The following is a 22,042-nucleotide window of genomic DNA, read 5'->3' on the forward strand; positions in this document are numbered from 1 at the left end:
AAATTGATCATAAAAGCAAACTTTAACACAAACAGGACTCAGCTCACATCTCCCTGATGTTTGCACAGTCTCACTTTCAGTAGTCATGAGGATTGCCTTTTGGGAAGGAGAGGGAATTTTTATGTATATATTGACCACCTACCATGGCAGACCCCACGCTAGTTCCTTCACATGCTGTGATTTCACATAACCCTCTCAACAAACTTCTTTACAGGAAAACTAACACCCATAAAAGTCAAGTGATAAGCCCAAGGTCCCACCAGATAGGAAATGAGAGAGCTAAGATTCCCATCTTTCTTTCTGACTTCAGGTTTCATGTTTTCTTACTATGCTATGAAGTTTTCCTAGTAGTACTCCTTAGAGAAAATTAGAATTTTTACCGTGGACAAGAAAGAAGAAATATGCATTTATAGCTACTGTAAAACCAGGCATCCACATTTTCCTAGCATAAGAATAGAAGATGGTTTGCCTGCTTCTTAGGCAAGGTTCATTGACAGGATTAAACCTGTCCCTAAATTGCTTATAGTTGGGGCTAGGCATATGGATGGTAGTGTCAAGCTGGGTTTGATTTGAAAAGATTCTTAATTTCACACATGCACGCACACACACACACACACACACAGAGGGCACCCTCTACCTCATATCTCCTCCCACCCCCCCATCCCCTGCCACACACACACCCAGCCCAGGACTGGGGATGACGTGGTGTGAAATTTTTCCATTCACCAGTACTTCCACTGTGCTAAGAATCTCACTTCTCTGGTTCTTCTTCTAAATGTACATATTCCTGGGTACAGTTCTTCTTAAGTCAAATGAGTTTATGAAATCTGGAGACTCTGAAGCCAGCTGGTGGAAGGAGCAAGCAGTGCCTTTGGAGGAACAGAAGAAGCAGCTGAAGAGAGAGGCCAAAACACTAGTTCCCAATCAAGCCAAGAGTTGTCTTAGTTCAGAAGAACAAAGCCAAGAAACTTTTTATTGAAGGAACAGAAGAAGCAGATGAAGAGAGAGGCCAAAACAGTAGTTCCCAATCAAGCTGAGGGTTGTCTTAGCTCAGAAGAACGAAGCCAAGAAACCTTTTAAGATCACCAACACTAGGCCTAAAACTTCATCCATCAAGAAGCAGTAGGACATGTCAAGACCATTCAATGGGGAAAGGACAGTCTTTTCAGCAAATAGTACTGGAGAAACTGGATATCCACATGCAAAAGAATGAAGCAGGACCCTTACCTAACACCATATACAAAAATTAACTCAAAATGGATCAAAAAACAAAAGAGCTAAAACTATAAAATTCTTAGAAGAAAACAAAGGGGAAAACCTTCATGACATTGGATTGGGCAATGATTTCTTAACACTAAAAGCACAGGCAACAAAAGAAAAAAATAGATAAACTGGACTTGATCAAAATTAAAACCTTTTGTGTAACAAATGACACTATGAACAGAGTGAATATGCAACTTAGAGAACAGGAGAAAATATTTCTAACTATATGTCTGATAAGGCAAGGGGTTAATAACCAGGAAATGTAAAGAACTCCTACAAATCAACAACAACAGCAAAATGCAGTTTTTAAAATGGGCAAAGGACTTAGAGTCCATAAAGGAGATATGTCTGTGTCTCCAGAGAAGATGCACAGATGGTTAATAAGCACATAAAAAGATGCTCACATTGCTAATCATTAGGAAGACGGAAATCAAAGCCACAATGAGAGACCCCTTCACACCCATTGGGATGATTATTATCAAAAATAATAGAAAATAACATGTGTTGGTGAGTATGTAGAGAAATTGAGTGTTGGCACTGTTGGTGTGAATGAAAAATGGTACAGCCACTATGGAAAACAGTATGATAGTTCCTCAAAATTAAATATAGAATTAACAGATGATCCAGTAGTTCCTCTTTGGGGTCTATACCCAGAAGAACTGAAAGCAGAGATTTGAACAGATATCTTCATATCCATGTTCATATTGGATTCACAATAGCTGAAAGGAGGAAGCAAGTCAAGTGTCCCTGGATGGATAAATAGATAAACAAAATGTGGTACATACATAAAACGGAATAATAATATTCCACCTCATAAAGGAAGGAAACTCTGACTCATGCTACAACATGAACGAACCTTGAAAACACTATGCTAAGTGAAATAATTCAGTCACAGAAAGACTGATTTCACTTAAACGATTTAAACGAGGTACCTAGAGTAGTCAAAATCATAGAGTCGGAAAGTACAGTGGTGGTTGCCTGGGGCTGGAGGGATGAAGAGAGGGGAGTTATTGTTTAATGGGTTCAGAGTTTCAGTTTGTGAGGATGAAAAACTCCTAAAGATGGATAATGGTGATGGTGCCACTGATCTGTACACTAAAAAATGTTTAAGATGATAAATTTTTCGTTATGTGTATTTTTTCTACAGTTAAAGGGGAAGAAAGCAACAGGACAAAGAGGGAGGAGGACTGGACCCAGGGTCAGGAGACTCGGGCTCCAGAGTCAGCTCTACCACGCACCACCTGGGGAACTTTCCAAGCCAGCTTGGTTCCCTCATCCTTACAACGAGCAGTTGGACTAATTTTTTTTTTTTTTTTTTAGACAGAGTCTCGCTCAGTCGCCCAGCCTGGAGCGCAGTGGCTTGATCTCCGCTCACTGCAAGCTCCATCTCCTGGGTTCACGCCATTCTCCTGCCTCAGCCTCCTGAGTAGCTGGGACTACAGGCGCCCGCCACCATGCCCAGCTAATTTTTTTGTATTTTTTTAGTAGAGACGGGGTTTCACTGTGTTAGCCAGGATGGTCGTGATCTCCTGACCTCATGATCCGCCCTCTTCGGCTTCCCAAAGTGTTGGACTAATTTAATCCTAAGGTCTCACCCAGCTCTAAAATCCTATTCAGAGTAAAATCCTATTCTATGTCTATTTCTTGGTTCCTTACCATGTGGCTTCAACAGTGAACAACATAGACCAAGTCCCTGCCCTTGCAGAGTTTACATTCTAATGGGTAGACAAACATTAAATACAGTAACGCACACAAATGTGTCAGATGGGAAAATCTTATCGCAAGGAAACTACAGCAGGGTAAGGAGAGAGTGACAGAGGGCGGTGTCAGCTAAAATGGCTAGGGACGTTGTCTCCAAAGAGGTGGCATTTGAGCAAAGACTAAACGGAGACAGAATGAGACTGTAGGGTTGTGGGGGGAGTGTCAGGAACAGCAAACGGGATGCAATGTGGATTCACTGGATTTGTATTTTGTACACTGGATTCTGAGATCCGGATCATGACTGAAGACCCTCGCAAGCCTCCATCCTGCCAGGATCCCCTCCCAGCCCCACACAGGAAGACTTACCTAGTAGTGCAGACGTAGGTGCCAGAGTCCTCCTGCAAGGCTGGCAGAAGCCACAGAGCACCGTCCTGGGCCCACATCCGTGTCTCTTCTTCTCCTGGGACCGTCCTAGCAGAGTCATTTTTATGCCATGTCAGGTTGATGCGGGGGCTGACAGAGGCCCACAACCAGTAGGGCACCTGGGGGCACCTCAGGGCTACAGGCTCCCCTTCCAGCCTGAACTCCCGCTTGTAATGCCTCCCACGAAACCGGCAGCTTCTGGCAGCCCCTGAAGGACAGAGAGCCCATGGTCAGGCTTTGGGTCCAAAACTTGCTCAGATCATAAAACCTCCCTGCACCTGGGACTGATCCTGATTCTGGCAGGGAAACCTGGAACACATTTGAGAAAGATGTCATTTGTCCCTAACAAAATGACCTACACCCCGGGGTACTATTAAACTCCCTCCCTCCCCCGTTATTATACTTTCAAAATTTCCAAATAACAAGTTCAGTGCTACTATCCATTCCAACTTATGTTTTGTGAAGAAAGTTAAATCAGGTTTCTATGGTGACAAAAAATTAAAGATTAAAAACTATGGCCATAGTTTTCACTGGCTGATTTCTCATCATTAAAAGTAAATCTGAGCTGAGTTTAGATGGTAAAAGTTTAGTTCTGGCACGTCGTATGGTTAAACTCCAAAGGCAACTTTGTTAAGGGCAAACACCTCACTTCTTCAGTTTGCTCTTTGACAAGAACATTCGCACCATTCTTTCCTTTTCTTTTCTTTTTTCTTTTTTTTTATTTTTCCTTTTTTATTTTTTTGAGACAGGGTCTCATTCTGTTGCCCTGCTGGAGTGGAGTGATGCAATCTCCACTCACTGCAGCCTCAACCTCCCTGGGCTCAAGCACTCCTCTCACCTCAGCCTCCCAAGTAGCCAGGACTACAGGCACGCACCACCACGCCCAACTAATTTTTTTTTTTTTTTTTTTTTTTTTTTTTTTGTAGAGACGTGGGTCTCTCTATGTTGCCCAAACTGGTCTCAAACTCCTGGGCTCAAGCAATCCACCCGCCTAGGGCTCTCAACTACTAACATTACAGCCGGGAGCCACCGAGCTCGGCCCACACTTTGCTTTCTGACAAGGAAACTTCTCTAGATAACATCTTTCCCCAGCGAAGCTACAGGCAAGCCTTTTTGCGTCTGAAAGGTTTACTTCTAACCTGTGTGTGCCGCAGGCTGAAGGGTGAAGGCAGAAACTCCCATTACCAACACGTACAAGCGGAACATTGCTCCTGACAACTTCCAGAGGACACGGGAAGTGGAGGACTGAGACCCAGCAGCACGTGGCCTAGGGGAGGAAACAGAGGTGTCACCAGGAACCAAGAACCCTGCAGAGAGAATCCCTTGAAGACGGAGTAGGGGCAGGGTCTGGAAGCTTCACTGGATAATGGGAACCTTTTGGCCTACTCTGTTTAAGAACAAAACTCAAAATTTTTGGATTTGTTTCTCTGCAGCTATATTCACTGAACATATCTAAAGTCGAATCCTTGTAGCACCTAGAGGCGTGCTTGGCAGAGGGGCTCAGCCCCATAAGCTGCTGTCTCTGCAGAGACCTGCCTTAGCCATTCCTGCGCCTTGGCCAGAGATGCTGCTTCCTCAGCTAAGGCCACTGCCAGCGCCCTTTCTGCTCGGACTTCACTTTCTTCGTGAGGTCTCCCTCACCTCCCTGTCTAAAATTGCACCACCTTTAATCCCAATACTCCATGTTTTCCTTCCCTTCCCTGTCATTCTCTGTGGCATTCATCATCAGCCTTGTCTCCCTTCTCCAGAATTCAGGCTCCACTGATGGAAGGACTGTGAAAGGAAAATAAAAACTTGGGACCCCCAATTCACTCTGCCAAAAGGAAAAAAATAAGCTGAAGGCTGAGTCCTGCAAGAAGCTGCCTTTCCTTCTGTTCCTAAGCAGAGAGCGTACAGATAAAAGATTTTAAAAATTTTCCACAGGTAGCCACTCTATGTTTACCTTATCATATGTGAAGAGCAGATTTACTGAGTATAAGAGGAATATAATTGACTATTCCCTACCTGTTTCTTTTCCCTTGCAACACATGGATTCAGTAATGACTGCACCCTCCCTCTCTGCCCTCCAGCCTGCTTTTCAATAGGGGAAAAACTTTACATATTGAAGCCCTCAAAATCATCTTTGGAGAAAGGCACAGACCACAGACTGCTTTTTCTGTGATTCCATGTTTTTTCTCCTGGGCATTGTCCTTAATCTTGGCAAAATAAGCTTCTAAATTATTAAGACTGTCAGATACTTTTTGGTTGACAGAACCCTGCTTTATCTTATTCACAGTTCTGTCCCTAACTCTCATTTTTTGAATGAATGAATGAGTGAGTTAATGGATCACTCAAAGCCCAAGAGTCCTCATATTTCACTTGTCAGAGAATTTTCCCTATATCCCCTACGGATTAACTCCTGTTTTACATACAACTCTGACATGCGCCAAGAGATTCGGTGTCCTGCTAACACTCTGGTCTACAGCATCCCAGGGAGAAAAGCAACAAGAAATCCAAAACAGAAATAGCTTGTACGAGTTTATGAAGCAATCCTCCCCCATGCCCCCCAAAGACTGGAGAGTCAGATGCCCTCCTCGTCTCCCTGATGACCTTCTCACACTATCACAAGTGTTCCCTGTGTCTGCTAACCACGGCCACAACGATGCTGCTTAACAAACCAACGACCCCAGAACTGAATGGTGTGAAACAACGGTCGTTCACTCTTGCTCACAAGTCTGTGGGCAAGATGGAAGTTGGTTAACCTAAACTTGGCAGGGTTAGGCCTGGCTCTGAGCGGCAGATGGGGTCCAAGTCTGCTCCATGGGTGTCTCATCCTCCTTGGACCAGTAAGCTTCCTGGGAGATGATCCTCTTTGGGGATGGCAAAAATGGAAACGATGTGGCCAAAAGCACACACCAGGCCACACTGGGAACTAGCTCACTCTTCTCTGCTCACATTCCATCCGCCACAGCAAGTCAATGCCCCACCCGGCCATCGGCAGGGCCGGAAGTGGGAGCAGTCGTGCCAGCTGCCATGCCTGACTCTTCTGGCTCCGCAAGGGTGGTGACAACCTTGGGGCCGAGCCCTGGTCTTGCTCACAGCCCTCATGGCCCACACACTAGAACATACCGGGGAATACTTATGACTAAAAGCCTGCCCACGGCAGGAGTTGTGAATGAATCCAGGGGAAAAATTCCCAGCCACCTTTACCTTGAGTTGTTCCCTGCTCCTTGCACAGATATCTCTGGGAATGACTTGCAGTAAATCCAGGGCGGCATTGCGGCATTGAGGAACCGACCCTCGCACTCCAGAAACCCTCCCTCGTGAGTGGGGAACCCTGAGTCCAAGGACTCAGAGTTACAGTCTGAGCTCCCCCTTCTGGTGACCTGAGATATTCCCCTTAGCTATGTATCTGGCCTGGAGCTTTCTCCCTTAAACTCTGTTTCTACACAATACTATTCTTCATGAGTTTCTGAAGCACAAATAGTTCCTGTGACTTTACCCCTAACCATACTGTCAGGTTTGCCAGATGAAGGTCACATAAACATCCACCAAGCTGCTGCGTCCTCCTTGGACACGCATTAGCTTATCACATCCCCAAATATACTGGTCCAAGCCAGACTCACTAGTGCACCAGTAAGAACATGAAAGAAGTAGGAATTTAAATACACTGTAGCTAACCAATACCATATATCAGGATAAGTAAATGAAGTCAAAGCTGATGTTGTAGGGACTAGTGTAAAAGCAATAGCTATTGTGCCAAATATTGAACATTCATTCTTGCATTTTATCCCCACAAAGTGAGTATCATGCTGATTTTACAGAGGATGTATTGTAAGAGTTCAAAGGGGTTAAAAGGCCTGGCCGAGATCTTACAGCTAGTAAGCAGACGTTGAAATTTAAACCCAGCACTGGTGATTCCAAAGCCCTTGCTCTTTGAAAATACACCTTCTATGACAGATGCTGCTAGTTTCTTCTCCCAATATCTGTCCTCCCTGCTTTCCCAATAATAGAACCCCCGAATCTTACCTGGGCACATGGCCCTCTATACACAGACATTTCCCATCATCCCTTGCAACAAGGAGTGGCCATGTGACAAAATGTGGATCAATAAGATGTAAGTGGAAGTGTCATGTGATCCCCCGGGAGGTCTCCACTAATCTTCCTTCCTGCTGCTCAGTGTGGATGTGGTGGCTGGATTGTGGCCGCTACCATGAACCACAAGGTACAGACCACTCACTGAATGCAATAGGGCAAGGCAGTAAGAGGGGAACCTGAGTCCTTGGTGGCTTCATGAAGCCGCCCACCACCCTGGACTACCTTTTTTATGTGTCCAGGCTTTCTGTCACGCACAGCCAAGCCTATTCCCAATATATTGTTTTTCCACAGTTTATAAAAAGATCCCAGGGGAAGGAGCCCTGCCAGGTACTGTCAGGCATTGTGTTCTCACAGTCTTCTTTCTGATACTCAACTATTTCAGGTAAACAGTTTCTGCTGGTTGACTCTAAAAGTCACTTTGACTCAAAGTCAGGAGCTGACGTGCAGCCTCCCCTCAAATGAAAGGGCCCCACCATGCTCACATTCTCTCAGGGTCAGGCTTATGGGAATTATGGGAAGGTTTGTAACCATGTTTAAAATTACTTTGACACCGGAAATCCAGGCTGTGCCATTCAGGATCAGTCAGTAGCTAATGCTTCACAGAGCTATGGAGCTGAAGAGTCTTTGAGAAATCTAATCCAGTCTCTTCTTTCTACAGGTAAAGTGAGTTTCAAGTTAACTCTCTTCTTCAAATGATATGGCTGGATGGGTGAGAAGAAGTGTTTCAACAAGGATCCTGTTCCAGTAGAACGAATCCTAAAATGCTGTCCTCCTCCAGTAACTGCTAGCCTCATCTACCCCCACCACCATCTCCAGCCAAGGGAATTGTCTTGGTTTCTCTCCCTGGACTTGAGCAAAAGAGCTGCTTTACTGTGACTTCTCTAGGAAGTGGCTGCAGACAAGTAAACCACAAACACATAGTAGTGACAGTTTTCAATAATCAAAACCTCAGAAAAAGGTTGGAACCAAAATTGCTGTAGCGTGAGAAACAGTAAATCTTTGGCAGACCCAGAGGGGAAAACAAATTAGTTTTGCAGAAGTTTGCAGCAAAACACTATTCTCCTGGCCTACTTTCTTTAAATGAGTTTTTAAATCACAGACAACTTGACATTTCTGCTGGAATCTGAGTTGACCTTCTTACTGGAAGAAAGAAATTTCAAGGGCAGCTCCTTCCAAGTATTTGAGTTAGAATTCTATCTTTTTTTTTTTTTTTGTCAAATAACCATGTTTCACCACATTCAACATAAGAAAACAGAGGCATATGATGAAAAACAGGACCAGGCATAAGAAAAAGACAAAAATGTGTGACATGTGAAAGGAAGGAAAAAGAATGCTGGAAGGTAGAAAGAGCTGATGGCACAGCCTTGAGTTGGACAGGTGGTAGAGCACGCACTGAGGCCCAGGTAACCGTTACCTGCCTTTGATTCCCAGGTGTCTGCAGCTTCTAGTCATAGACAGTACATATAGCCTAAAAGGATGTAAGTGCTTACTCCACCTTTTCATTTAATTTTTAAAAATTACAAAAAGACTGAAAAGTTGAAAGCATAGTATGACAAATGCAAGTATATATTTCAGTAGATTCGCCATTGTTAACCTTTTGCTGCATTCGCTTTATTCTCACTCTCTCTCCCTCTTCTTCTCTTTCTATTTACACACAGGCACATAGACATAGACATAGACATAGACATAGACATAGACATAGACATAGACATAGACATAGACCCAGACCGAGACCAAGACCTAGACCTAGACACAGACACAGACACAGACCTAGACCTAGACCTAGACATACACATAGACACAGACAGAGACACAGACACAGACATAGACACAGACCCAGACACAGACACAAACACAAACACAGCCACAGACACAGACACAGACACAGGCACAGCCACAGACACAGACACAGACAGAGATATACACATAGACATAGACCTAGATATAGACCTAGACACAGACACAGACACCGACATGGGACACAGACAGGGGACAAAGACACAGACATAGACATAGCCCTAGACACCGACACAGACACTGACACAGACACAGACACAGCCACAGCCAGACACAGACACAGACACAGACACAGACATGGGACACAGACAGGGGACAAAGACAAAGACATAGACATAGGCCTAGACACCAACACAGACACCGACACAGACACAGACACAGACACAGCCAGACACAGACACAGATATAGACATAGACATAGACACAGACAGAGACACAGACACAGACATAGACACAGACACCGACACAGACACAGCCACAGCCACAGCCAGACACAGACACAGATATAGACATAGGCATAGACACAGACACAGACAGAGGCACAGACACAGACATAGACATAGACACAGACAAAGACACAGACACAAACACAGACACAGACATAGGCACAGACACAGACACAGACAGAGATATACATGTAGACATAGACCTAGACATAGACCCAGGCACAGACACAGACACAGACACAGACACAGACCTAGACCTAGACACAGACATAGACACAGACACAGACAGGGACAAAGACACAGACATAGACATACATATAGATATAGACATAGACATAGACACAGACAGGGACAAAGACACAGATATAGACATAGATATAGATATAGATATAGATATAGATATAGACATAGACATAGACATAGATATAGATATAGATATAGATATAGACATAGACATAGGCATAGACATAGACATAGACATAGACCTAGACACAGACCTAGACCTAGACTTAGACATAGACATAGACACAGACACCAACACAGACACAGACATAGACATTTATACAGACATAGACACAGACACAGACGCAGACATAAACTGAGACCTAGATTAGACATACACATAGACATAGACACAGACCTAGACCTAGAACTACACATAGACACAGACACAGGCACAGACACAGACACAGACAGAGACATAGACACAGACACAGATAGGGGACAAAGTCACAGACATAGACATAGACACAGACACAGACCTAGACCTAGACTTAGACATACACACAGACACAGACACCGACACAGACACAGACACACCCGCAGACACAGACACACAGACACAGACACAGACACACAGACACAGACATAGGCATAGACATATTTTCTCCTGAACACCTGAAAGTTTCAGACATCATCAAACTTCACCTCTAAATACTTCAGAATACATGCAGGAATACATTTTTTTAACAGATTGAGAAACTAGTAAGTAAACGATAGCTCCAGAAAGGAATTTTCCAGCATGTAGAAGAAGTAACAATTTTTTTTGATAATATATTTGAATATATCTGGACTGAATTCACCTAGAAGATGAAACTCTTCTCTATTTCTATCATTACCTTGTTCCCAGAAGTTTTTAGGCAACTGTCTCATCTCTGAGTCAGGTGGCACAGTCATTCAAAGAACAAAAACACGGTGGCAGGTGCTGAATGTTAATGAAGTCACATAGCTATCAGGCCTTACACCTATCACTGAGTCACTTCTAGTGTGTAAAATGAATTCCTAGGATACCGAACATGTTTTACGCATGTCGTATAAATTCTTCGAAACCCATGAGGAAATAAATATTTACATCAAAATTAACCTGGAAATTTTTTATAAATTCAAAGGTGAAACAATATAGAATGTATTTTTTAACTAAGCCCTAGGAAATAACAGAATTTTAAGAGGGAAGACTTTCTAGACTCAGATACAGAGAAATACATGACCAGGTTTCAGTCAGCTTTTATTGAAAAATGTGCTGGCTCAAAACAAAAACCTAGATGAGTTGTCCAGAAACTGCTTTTGTTCTATAGGAAAGAAAAAGCTAGACAAGGAATGAGCTTCCAAGCAGCAGGCTGAGACTGTTCCTGGTCTGCATAGCTGTGTCAGAATGATAGCTGGCGATGTCCTGGACACTAGCCTCCCGTCCCTGGTGGGGTCTGGTGAGACAGATCACTTCCTGGAGGCCAAGTTGCAGGGAGACCCATCTTTGGCAGAATAGGGCATTAGGCCACATTGGGCTGAATCTCAGAGGAGCAAATCGGCAGAAACTGATACAGATGGTTCCACCAAGGCATAGGTGCTCTCTTTATACTGTCTGCCAGCAAACATCCCTTCTCGCTAAAACCACCACTGAAGTGTCTCTTAGTCAGTGGTTCTTGGGACAGAAGTTGGTCAAGTTCAGTCAACCAACTCAACTCATGTTTTCGCTCATTCAAATCCTGTATCAACATTCCATTCCCTGTGAGTCTGGGTCATTCCAAGCCCCCAGCAGGCTGGACCATCAACCAACACTTGCTTCACCTGCCTCCTGCATCATTAGACCCTGCCCGGACTGACACCCAGGAAGACCACTCCTCTAGCCTGGAACAGTTACCATCCTCCTCCAAAATGACTGATGAGGAAGCTCTACCTGTGAGGCCCTAGGCATCTGCAGGGCAAACCCACAGGCTTCAAATTCTCCCAGCCTGGTATTTGTGTAAGAGGAATGCACTGCTCTGAACAACTCCAGAGGACAAAACTCGTGAGTCTGGTAGAGCTCAGCATCCCCATTATAAACACGGAGCAATGGAAATAGACTTGGGTACATTAAGTCACTTGTCCAAGGTCACAGAGCTAAGGAATGACAAAGTAGGATGTAAACCCGAGCCTACACAATCCTTGGTTTTGGCACTCATTCTCTGCTCTGTAAAAGCATCAACACCTGGAGCTAGAGGGGGCTCCAGAAGCCATTAAGTCTATCTGCCCACCCAAACAGTCTTCTGAAACCCAGCATCCTCTATAGAAGACAAGCTTACCCCATCACAAGATGCACACTGCCAGTCTTGGGAAGTATCCATAATTAGAAATGTCTGTCATTTTGGATCCCAAATTTGCCTCCCTCTTAACTTCATGTATTAGTCATATTCGACCCTCTGGGGAAGCTCCAAAGAAGTCTGTCTACACCTTCCAATAACTTTGAGAGTTAGAAAGTGTATACAGAAGAGCACAGTGTACCTGGACAGAGAAGTGGGAATCCTGCCTTCCTTCCTGCCAGCAGCAGGGTGGTGGGCAGGTTACATTACCTGTGTGAGGCTCAGTCTCCTCATCTGTGAAATGGGCATACCCTGGTGTGCACTACAGGAGGAGTAGATGTCACACCATATGTAATGAGCTCAGCAGTGCTGCAAAAAGAAAGTGTTCAACAAGCAGTAGCTCTCATCAGTGTTTTACAGAAGCAGAGCCCGGTACTCAGGGAGATAAGGAGCTTGCTCAAGGACACAGTTGGAAGACGTGATGAGAAATCAACCCTTCCACCATCTGCATTCTGCCGAATTCCTGCTAAGCGACCATTCCACAGCCCAGCCTGAGAACTCGTCGGTATTGTAGTTGGTAACTTAGCTAACACCAGTTACTGTACTAAAAATATGTACAACTTTACCTAATGGAATCCATAAGCCCAAATTCATAGATCCGTATTATAGACCATATAAGTGTTCTATAAATATTTACTTTATAAAATACACAATATAAATGTTGCGTGCTTAACATATAAACACACAATTCTAAACACATACACATGCATACACACATATACATCTTCAAGGCTGCCAGGAATTCTAAGGTTTTTATCTCAGTGACAGCATATGGAGCTGGAGGTTGGAACTGGGTTCCTGTCTTCACTCTACCATTAACTAACTATGTGATCTTAGGCAACCACATAGTCATTTGCTCAATCTCTGAGTCACAGTTTCTTCACCTCTAAAATACAGGGGTTGGGCTGGTGAGACCTCCCAGGTCTCTTGCAGGTCTAAAACCCTGGAACTCTAAGTCAATCTGGATTTGAGCTTAGGCCTCCTCAGTCCTAGATACAGCTTCAGTTTCTAAAGCATCGAGTCATAGCAGACAACCACTGAACTCAGTCAACTCTCTTGCCGAAGGCCCCATGGCCACCAACGGCAGAGCCACAACTCGGGGCTTCTGAGGTCTCCTGGGAACTGGACTTCCAGCTCTGCTGGGCTACCTGCTGGATAAAGTTAATTAGTAACTGGACGCTCTGGCATTAGAGCAGGGGTTGGTTGTTAACAGACATACACCCTTAAAACAAATTTTGCTTTCTGTCTTACAATCTGAGTGTGGGAAACACCTAAAATATTTGAGTAATCAGTCATCCAGAAAACCTGCCTATCTAAAATAAGACAAAGACAGAAGAAACAAGGACAGAAAGATCTGAGTAGGGGAAAGACAGCCAATCAGATCCTGGTACAAAGGCATGTAGCATATTTCACTCACAGAAGCAGCTTTAAAGTCTTCCTTCAGAAGCTCTTTCTGTTGATTTGTATGAGCGTCGCTAGTTTTTAAGAGTAGCAGAATGTATTTTCCAGAGGTGACCACAACAGTATCTCCCATCCCACATGGTCTTCTAGAATGTGACTGTGCCACTCTGCCACCAAGAGGTGGAGTCTAACTCACCTCCCTTGAATGTGGGCTGGCCTGTAACTTGGTGTAACCAATACAATGCAGCAGAAGTGATGCTGTGTGAACTCTGGAGCTAGATCAGAAAAATCCATGCAGCCTCCACCTGGTTTCCATGGGGTGCTTGCTTCTGCCTGGCTTCCTTGGAAAGTCAGCCACCACGAAGACAGTCCAACAGCCCTGAGACCACCTCGCTAGGGAGGCCACATGTAGGGCATTGGTTGACAATCCCAGCTATGCTCAGCCTCCCAGGGACCCTGCAAAGGCACCAGCCATGTAAGTGAAGCCATCGTGGACCCTCCAGATGAGTCCATTCACCAGCTGAGCACCACTGTTTGAATTCAATCAGACACATGGAGCAGAAGAATCACCTAGTTGAGCCCTCAAATTCGTGACATACAGAAACTAGGAGTTATCATAAAATAGTTGTCATTTTTAAGCCACTAAGTTTTGGGATAGTTTTTCATGCAGCAACAGGTGAACAGAATGCTCAATCAAAAGCAGATTCCAGATGGCAAATTGGAAAGAGGGAGAAGGCTAGGAGAAGAAAACACACACTGGAAAAAGCGGCAGCTGATTGCCCAGTAACAGAGGAGACAGGAAAACCATTAAGGCAGGTGCGAGAACCAAAGCACACAGCCATTTCGGGATTTTAAGCGCAGACACCAGCAGTCCCTTCCATGTTACTGTGCCCTACTGAGTATATCAGGACGTTAAAGCACAAAATAATTGATGCTCCTAATGATTTCCTTGAATCACAAAGAACAGTTTAAATTTTGTTCAAACTCCTCTTTCTCTAGGATGGGACAGTACATGCAACACGGACGCAATGAAGGTAATATTGCAATTACCTCCCAATGTGTTTTCCTCCTTGATATTCTGGATTCTTCTGCCACTACAGCCCCAGGAAAGGGAGAGAGCAAAGGCCTCCTCAGAAGGAGGGAAGGAAGTGAATACGATGCAGGGGAAGTTCCTTCCTGGTAGGAAGTGTCAGTAGAAGAAAAAGACCCTTTGGGCTCCAGGGCTAAAGGAGGGAAGGTACAAGAGGAATCAGGCAGGCAGGCATTGCTGCTTCTTATTCTGGGTTTGAAACCTGAAGGCAAAGGGACAAGAGGTAAAAGAGAGAGGGCTGGACGCAGAAGAATTTTTGCTCTGCTTCCAAGTTGCATCTCTGGAGGAATCCCACCTTGGTGAAGTAAGGGGCACTAAAGAAGAATGGAAATAATGGTGTGGCTGTTAGGTAAAGGGGTGCTTCACTGATGGGAGAGATTCAGACCTTCCCCTGCACTCCCAGGAGAGAATGGAAGGTAAACTGAGATCTGGGCTGAGATGGGGCTGCCATGATGAAAGACAAGATGACCTATAGCCACAGCTTCAGGATATTCAGTGAGTAAGGAGCAGTGAGGCCAAGTGGGGGAAGACTGCCCCACCTCTTGGTAGATAACCACTTCCCCAAGGCCCTGAGCTCTCCACCTTCTGCTCCCTTGGCTTTCCTGGTGCTCCTCGGAGCTCTTCAGGTGCAGCAACAGGTGCTGTAGCATCTTTTCTGATGGGCTGGTACTCATGCCCTGCTGGTTGCTAAACATTTTGAGTATCACCTGGGCAGTCTAAGCCACAGAAGAAACAAGGTCATGGCCAAGATGCAGAGAACCTGTGGAGCCAGGGAGAGGCACAGCATGGTGACCTCGGACGGAGCACTGGCTCTGACAACTGAGGCACTAGACCTCGGGTTTTCCCAGTCACAGACGCCAGCAGTAGATTCCATAGGACACCTCATGACCAGGAAGGTCCAGGGACATCTCCACAGAAGCCAGTGCCGACCCCAGGTCAGCACGTGTGGATCAGCTGCCCACCACTCCCTGGGGACACAATGTCCCCCTCTTCTCAGGCTTCTTCCTGGCTAGAAGAAGGTGCTGGTGAGAAACTGGAAGAGTGAACATCTACCCAAAAGAAACAAAATGAATGCAAGAGAGGTAGATTTGAGCCAACTCAGACAGCAATACATGTAGCAGCAGGCTTAATTCCCCTGCCCTAGTGGGAAAGGGCCTTTAGAGCCAAATGAGATTCCTCCTGGCAAAGCTTTAAAGGTACATGTTTTGTCATCAATTTTTAGTGAGTATATATATTATAGCAGTATATATTATATATATGTATATACTGGGTCTGAGTATATATATACACACACGTGCACACACACACACACACACATATATATATACACTCACTACTATATATATATTTTTTTTTTTTGGAAATATTTTCTTCCAAAGTTGTTAAGATGTCAAAACAGATGGTATTTTCTTTGCATGCTTTGAAAGATCATCTTCCACTCTCTGGAAAATGTGCCCACCTTGTCCTCTGAGGGGCACCAAGGGTGGCAACTGTCCCTAGCCCTGTGTCCAGGGTGTCCAAGTGACAAGAAATCAGCCACTCTCCCAAAAAAAAAAGACTGAAAACACCCAGGGATTTTTATCTCTACTGTGTGGGAAAATCTCTCACCCTAAGCACGAGAAAACCTGATCTTCAACTTGAAGATAGCCCAGACTTGCTGGGTTTCCACAGACCAGACCCAAAAAGCCCCAGAGGAAAACTTTGGCTTGCCCTGGGGCTGTGGGCAAGTGTTCCATTTGCATTCTTAGCCCCTCTGGCTCCTCTCAGCTGTCAGATGCCTGGCCAGCTCGCTCCTTGGTGGTGAGAGCAGCTCCGTGAAGCTTGGTGAGCTGAAATCCTGTGTCCCTCCCTCCCACCCCAACTGAGCTAACTGGGTAACCCTATGTGGTGGGTACACTCATGTTCACCAATATTCACTTCTTTGAACCCTTGAAGTCAGGCGGGGCACGTGACTGCGAAGAACAAGTGCCGATTCCAGGCCTGTGCATTTCACAGCTGGTGCTCTCTTGCCAGCTCTCTCCTGCATGGTGCAGGCTGAGCCCTTGTTCATCCATACTGCCAGCACGGCACAGTCAAGCCATCCGGGCAGCAGGCTGAGGTCCACCTGCATCCATCAGTCCACTCACTTGCTCCTGCTATGCCTGCTTCTGCTTCTGATAAATAGGAATAATCTCCACCCTCCAGCACTTGTGTCAAAACAATAGGCGTCCCACTGCTGGTCTCCGTAAATTCTGTCTTAACAATGACCTGGGTCTCCGAGTGGCTCTGATGAGTCGTCATAGTCCAATGCAGTTAACCCGTGACGATGCTGTAGCATGAGCAAGAAATCAGCTCGTGTTGTATGAAGCTACTGAGGTCATTGCCACAGTACACCTTGGAGGGCAGGCACCACAATCAAAGTGAAGTATCAGGACCTTGTATTCATTTTCTATTGCCGTGTAACACACCAGCACAGACTCAGCCACTTAAAAACAACCGCATTGGTTAGCTCACATTGCTGTAGGTGAGATGTCTCTGCTCAGGGTCCCACCAGACTGAAATCAAGGTACCGTTTGGGCTGTGCTCCTTCCTGGAGCATGGGTTCCTGTTCCGAGCTCACAGGGCTATTATGACTGCAGGACTGGGCCCCCAATTTCTTCCTGGATAAGGCCACTCTCGGCTCCTACATGCCACCCCTGTTTCCTGCCCTGAGGTCCTCTCTACACCAGGGCAGTTTGTTTCTTCAAGGCGAATGGAAAAAAAAACAATATCTGCTGCTGCTTTAAGTCTCTGACCACTTGACACTGACCTCCTGATCCTCTTTTAAATAGCTCACCTGGTTATGTCAGGCCCACCCAGCACATGTAATCTTTTAAATAGCTCACCTGATTATGTCAGGCCCACCCAGCACATGTAATCTTTTAAATAGCTCACCTGATTATGTCAGGCCCACCCAGCACATGTAATCTTTTAAATAGCTCACCTGACTATGTCAGGCCCACCCAGCACGTGACCTTTTTTATTAACTTCAAGTCAACTGATTGAGAACCTAAATTACTTCCACAGAATTCCTTCACCCTTGTCACATAAAGTAACTTAATGATGGTAGTGATGTTCCATCTATTCACATATCCCACAAGGAGGGAATTATACAAGGGCATGGATCAGCCAGAGTCATCTTAGAATTCTGCCTACCACAGACATTTAAGAAAACATTCTCATGAATATTAGTTCTAGAAAATTTAGGATCCATCCAAAACTTTACACTAACTTCTTCCTTGCCCCCAAATAAGAAGACCTCTTCCCAGACTTTCTAAATCCTTTCTACTCAAAGTGTGGTCCATGGACCGGCAGCACGAACACCATTTATGAAAAATTCAGACCAAGAGAATCAGAATCAGCCACATATTCACAAGGCCTTCAGCCAAATATTCACAAGACCCTCAGGAGATGTGAAGGCACCATCTCAAAAGGCCCTTGTCCTGAGATAGCTCCCCCACAGGCTTGGCCCTGGACACGTCTCCTAAGGAAGGGGTTCTCAAAGTGTGGTCCCCTGGCACTGGTGTCAGCATCACCTGGACACTTATGAGAAATGCAGATTCTCAGGTCGCCAACCAGGACTTACTGAATCAGACATTCAGCCCTCTGCATTTTCATAAGCCCACCAGTGATTCTGATGCGGGCTCAAGTTTGAGAACCACTGGGCAAAGACACTGTCATGATCGAGTGTCTCCCCTATGGAAAGCCATAATGAAAACATGAAAAAGCAACCTGAGTCTGCTCTGCTTCAGTCCTGTTGCTGCTAGAGGCCAACTCTGCTCTCCAGGAGGAGGGGAGGAGGGCTCGGGGTCCATAGATGTTCTGGATCCCTCAGCTCTAATTGTCAAACAGGCTTTGGAGGTCGGGGTGGGAGTGGGGATGTAGAAGGGAACCCCTACTAGCAGGGCCGGGTAGGAGGCTCCCAGGCCAACTGAAGACCCCTGGAGAGAGGATAGCTGCCCTGAAACATTCAGCCAAGCTTCCTTCTTGCCTTTTAGGGTAACCAAGTACCAAAATACAATCCAAATGGACAAACTTCTAAATGAGGTTAGAAGAAAGGCACTCTCCTGTGTCTGTGCATGTGGTAATACCAAATGAGCAGCTGGGCAGGAAGCCCACTGGCCTTGAGAGGGCAGAGCTGATGAAATGGGCATGGAAAAGGTGAGTGTGCAGGAGGTGGGATGGAGTGCAGAAAGGGGGCCGGCAGCTCCCACTGCAGCCATGCAGCGCTGGGAGGCTCCGGGAAGGTCTGGACATTTGGCTGCCTCTGCTCACACAAGAGAGAACTCAGGGCAATGTAGGGTCTTGACAAAGATCTTAGAGCAGAGTTGTGGGTGGGGGTAGAGGAGTCCTGAAGGGCTCTAAGAAGAGCAAAGGCCCCCAAAAGTGAATGCAATTAAAGAGAAGGAGCTTCAAACAGCAAGAGCAAACTGTGTGCCATGATTTAAGAGAGACAGAGAGAGGAACAGAGATAGGGAGAAACAGAGACAGAGAGATAGAGAGAAGTAGAGACAGAAAGAGAGAAACAGAGACAGAGAGAGAGAGAAACAGGCAGACAGAGAGAAACAAAGACAGACAGAAAGAGAGATCTGGGAGTCAGGACACCTGAGTCTGTTTCTGTTGGAGCCTCAGGCAACTTTCCTGATTTCTCCAGAACTCAGGTGTCTGATCTGGGCCACCTTCCTCACTCATGACCTTCTTCCCCTGTGTGAGGGTGACCTTCAGGCCTGAGTGCTTGATACTACTTGGATTCATCGACTGTACTCCTCATCACCCTTGACCTTACTATTTGCAGGTGGAAATGGAGACCCTGAGCAGGTGAGCTGTCATGCAGCTCGTCCCAGGCAAGCTGGACTCTGAACCCAGGCCAGTTCACCTCTGGGTACACACCGCAGCCCTAACCACACTCTACTACCTCTCCCAGAAAACCACCCGAGAGCCAGGCATTAGAGAATCCACAGTGACTTTAGAATATCAAGCTTTTCACACCAGAAAATCTCATGAGGCTTCTAAGGAAGAAAGCCCTCCATTCGGTGCACATCCCACGTGCAGCCTCGTGCGGTAGAAACGGGTCTCAGTGGTCCGCTATCTTGTGTTGGATTCCACTGCGATTTTACTTGTGGCCTAGAATCATGGAAGGTCCTTAGAAACCCCCTGATCCCGCCCCTCTTTTGACAGATAGAAAAACTGAGGCCCAGAAATATCAAGTAATGCTTCCAGCCACCTTCACACAGGTGAAGAAGGTCATGGGCAAGGAAGGTCACCCGGATCAGGTTCCTGAGGTCTGGAGAAATCCGGAGAGTCGCCTGAGCCTCCACCAGAAATGGACTCAGATGTCCCGACTCCCAGATTTCTCTCTTCTGTCTCCGTCTCTCTCTCTCTCTCTGTCTCTGTGTTTCTCTCTGTCTTTCTCTCTCTGTCTCTATGTCTCTCCCTCTGTCTTGGTCTCTTTCTCTGTCTGCCTTTCTCTGTCTCTCCCCATCTCTGTCTCTCTGCCTCTCTCTGTCTCTCTGCTTCTCTCTGTCTCCCTCTATCTCTGTCTGTTTCTCTGCCTCTCTGTCTCTCTCCATCTCTGTCTCTCTGCCTCTCTCTGTCTCTCTGTCTGTCTCCGTCTCTCTACCTCTCTCTGTGTCTCTGTCTGTGTCTCTCTGCCTCTCTCTGTCTCTGTCTTTCTTTGTCTCTCTGTCTCTGTCTCTCTGCCTCTCTCTGTCTCTGTCTTTCTCTGTCTCTCTCTGTCTCCCTGCCTCTCTCTGTCTCTGTCTTTCTCTGTCTCTCTCTGTCTCTGTCTCTCTGCCTCTGTCTGTCTCTCTCTGTCTCTCTGCCTCTGCCTGTCTCTCTCTGTCTCTCTGCCTCTCTCTGTCTCTGTTTCTCTGCCTCTTTCTGTCTCTCTGCCTGTCTCTCCATCTCTCTCTGTCTCTTCTCTCTGCCTTCCCCCCTGCCTCTCTCTCTGCCTCTCTTTGCCTTTCCCTCTCTCTCTGCCTCCCTCTCTCTCTCTCTCTCCAAAGCCTCTTACCTGCAGCTCTGCATTCTCTCACCTTGTTGCTGCTCACCTGGGGAAGGCTGCCAGGCCAGACTTTCACCTCCAGCAGGAGCTCAGCAGTCAAGCAGGGATTTATACCCTCTTGGGAGCTGGGATTTCCTAACCGGGTGGTGTCACCCGCTCACACTGGGTGGCAGCGGACACACCTTTTCCTCCTCACGGGGAGCACCCCCAGGCTGCAGTGCTGGGTCTGAGTACATGATCACCCAGATGGGGAAGTGGCCAAGGAAATGCCGCATAAGTTTCCCTATTTTTCTGTGACTCGCTAAAAATTACGTACTTCCAGCCGAGAGGTGGTTTTAAAGTGATGGGCGTTTTGCCCAACTGTGGCCCCATTAAAGAGAAAAAGACGCTTTTGATCTTTAGCCAGTGGAAGAGTTGGTTTTCCATCCAAGGAACGCTTTTAGGATCTAAGAAAGGTTAAGTTTTTGTTTTGTTTTGTTTTCAGAGTCCTGTATGATTTTTAACTGTTAAGTGAAGGAGGGGGTTGGTTATCTAATTCCTTATTCTAGATTGTGGAGTTTGCAGAACTGAATAGTTTGTCTTCTGAAAGTGGGAATCCAGCATCAAGTCATGTCTGTACAAAACCAATGTCTCCTAAACCCCCTAACCAGCCCGAAGGTGTTGTTGGTTGCTCCTCTCTCCCATGCAAGTCACCACCGTGGAGTTAGAGAGGACAAAGCCGAGTCAGGGTGCACCTGGCTTGCTCAGAGCCCGCGGATCTGAGAACTCATGGTTCTGGGCCTCCTTGATATGAACAGGAGGCCAAATGGGAGTGTAAAACCTTGGCCACAGCCTCCCTGGAAAGCCAGGCTCCAGGGCTAGAACCCTCCATCATCCCCTGTGACCTCTCGCCTATGTGCTCACTCATGTTTCATCGTTTAGGAAGAGGTGTAATTTGGAATCCCTCTGTTGGTGGTTGGAAAGGAAGAATGCTTTTCAAAATGTACTTTAAAACCCATGGCATTAACCTTCATAACACTGTCTGCCTGGTTTATGCAGATCTTCATTTTCTTACAAGTAAAGAGGCAGGTATAGAAACTCCTTTAGAGAAATCTTAGGGAATTCATACCCAGAACAAATGGCTAAGTCAGAAGGGCCCATGGGCCCTAGTTTTATCCTTTTGCTAACAAAGGATGGTAACTCTCGAAAGTCAAATCTCAACTGGTTA

At 45.9% G+C, this 22,042-nt stretch overlaps 1 protein-coding gene across 8 annotated transcripts in view; it reads right to left on the minus strand.

Annotated features, from left to right (window-relative positions):
- The window catches only part of IL1R2 (interleukin 1 receptor type 2), a 36,252-nt gene extending 15,246 nt beyond the window's left edge, over positions 1 to 21,006 (minus strand). The window contains exons 1-3 of one of the 8 annotated variants that reach the window (XM_009442997.4): positions 20,882 to 21,006; positions 4,527 to 4,654; positions 3,331 to 3,595 (exon numbers count right to left, since the gene is read on the minus strand). In XM_009442997.4, coding sequence (XP_009441272.1) covers positions 3,331 to 3,595; positions 4,527 to 4,593 — 332 coding nt within the window. In that variant the 5' untranslated portion in view covers positions 4,594 to 4,654; positions 20,882 to 21,006. Of the gene's footprint in view, positions 1 to 3,330; positions 3,596 to 4,526; positions 4,655 to 6,576; positions 6,851 to 12,532; positions 12,864 to 13,739; positions 14,097 to 20,844 lie in introns of those variants that run through there. The other 7 variants (XM_525836.6, XM_009442995.4, XM_009442996.5 and 4 more) reach the window with 7 other exon arrangements.
- Between the last annotated feature and the right edge of the window lie 1,036 nt (positions 21,007 to 22,042).

Source organism: Pan troglodytes, chromosome 12 (genome assembly GCF_028858775.2).
Source record: "Pan troglodytes isolate AG18354 chromosome 12, NHGRI_mPanTro3-v2.0_pri, whole genome shotgun sequence".
Classification (NCBI taxonomy): Eukaryota; Metazoa; Chordata; class Mammalia; order Primates; family Hominidae; genus Pan; species Pan troglodytes.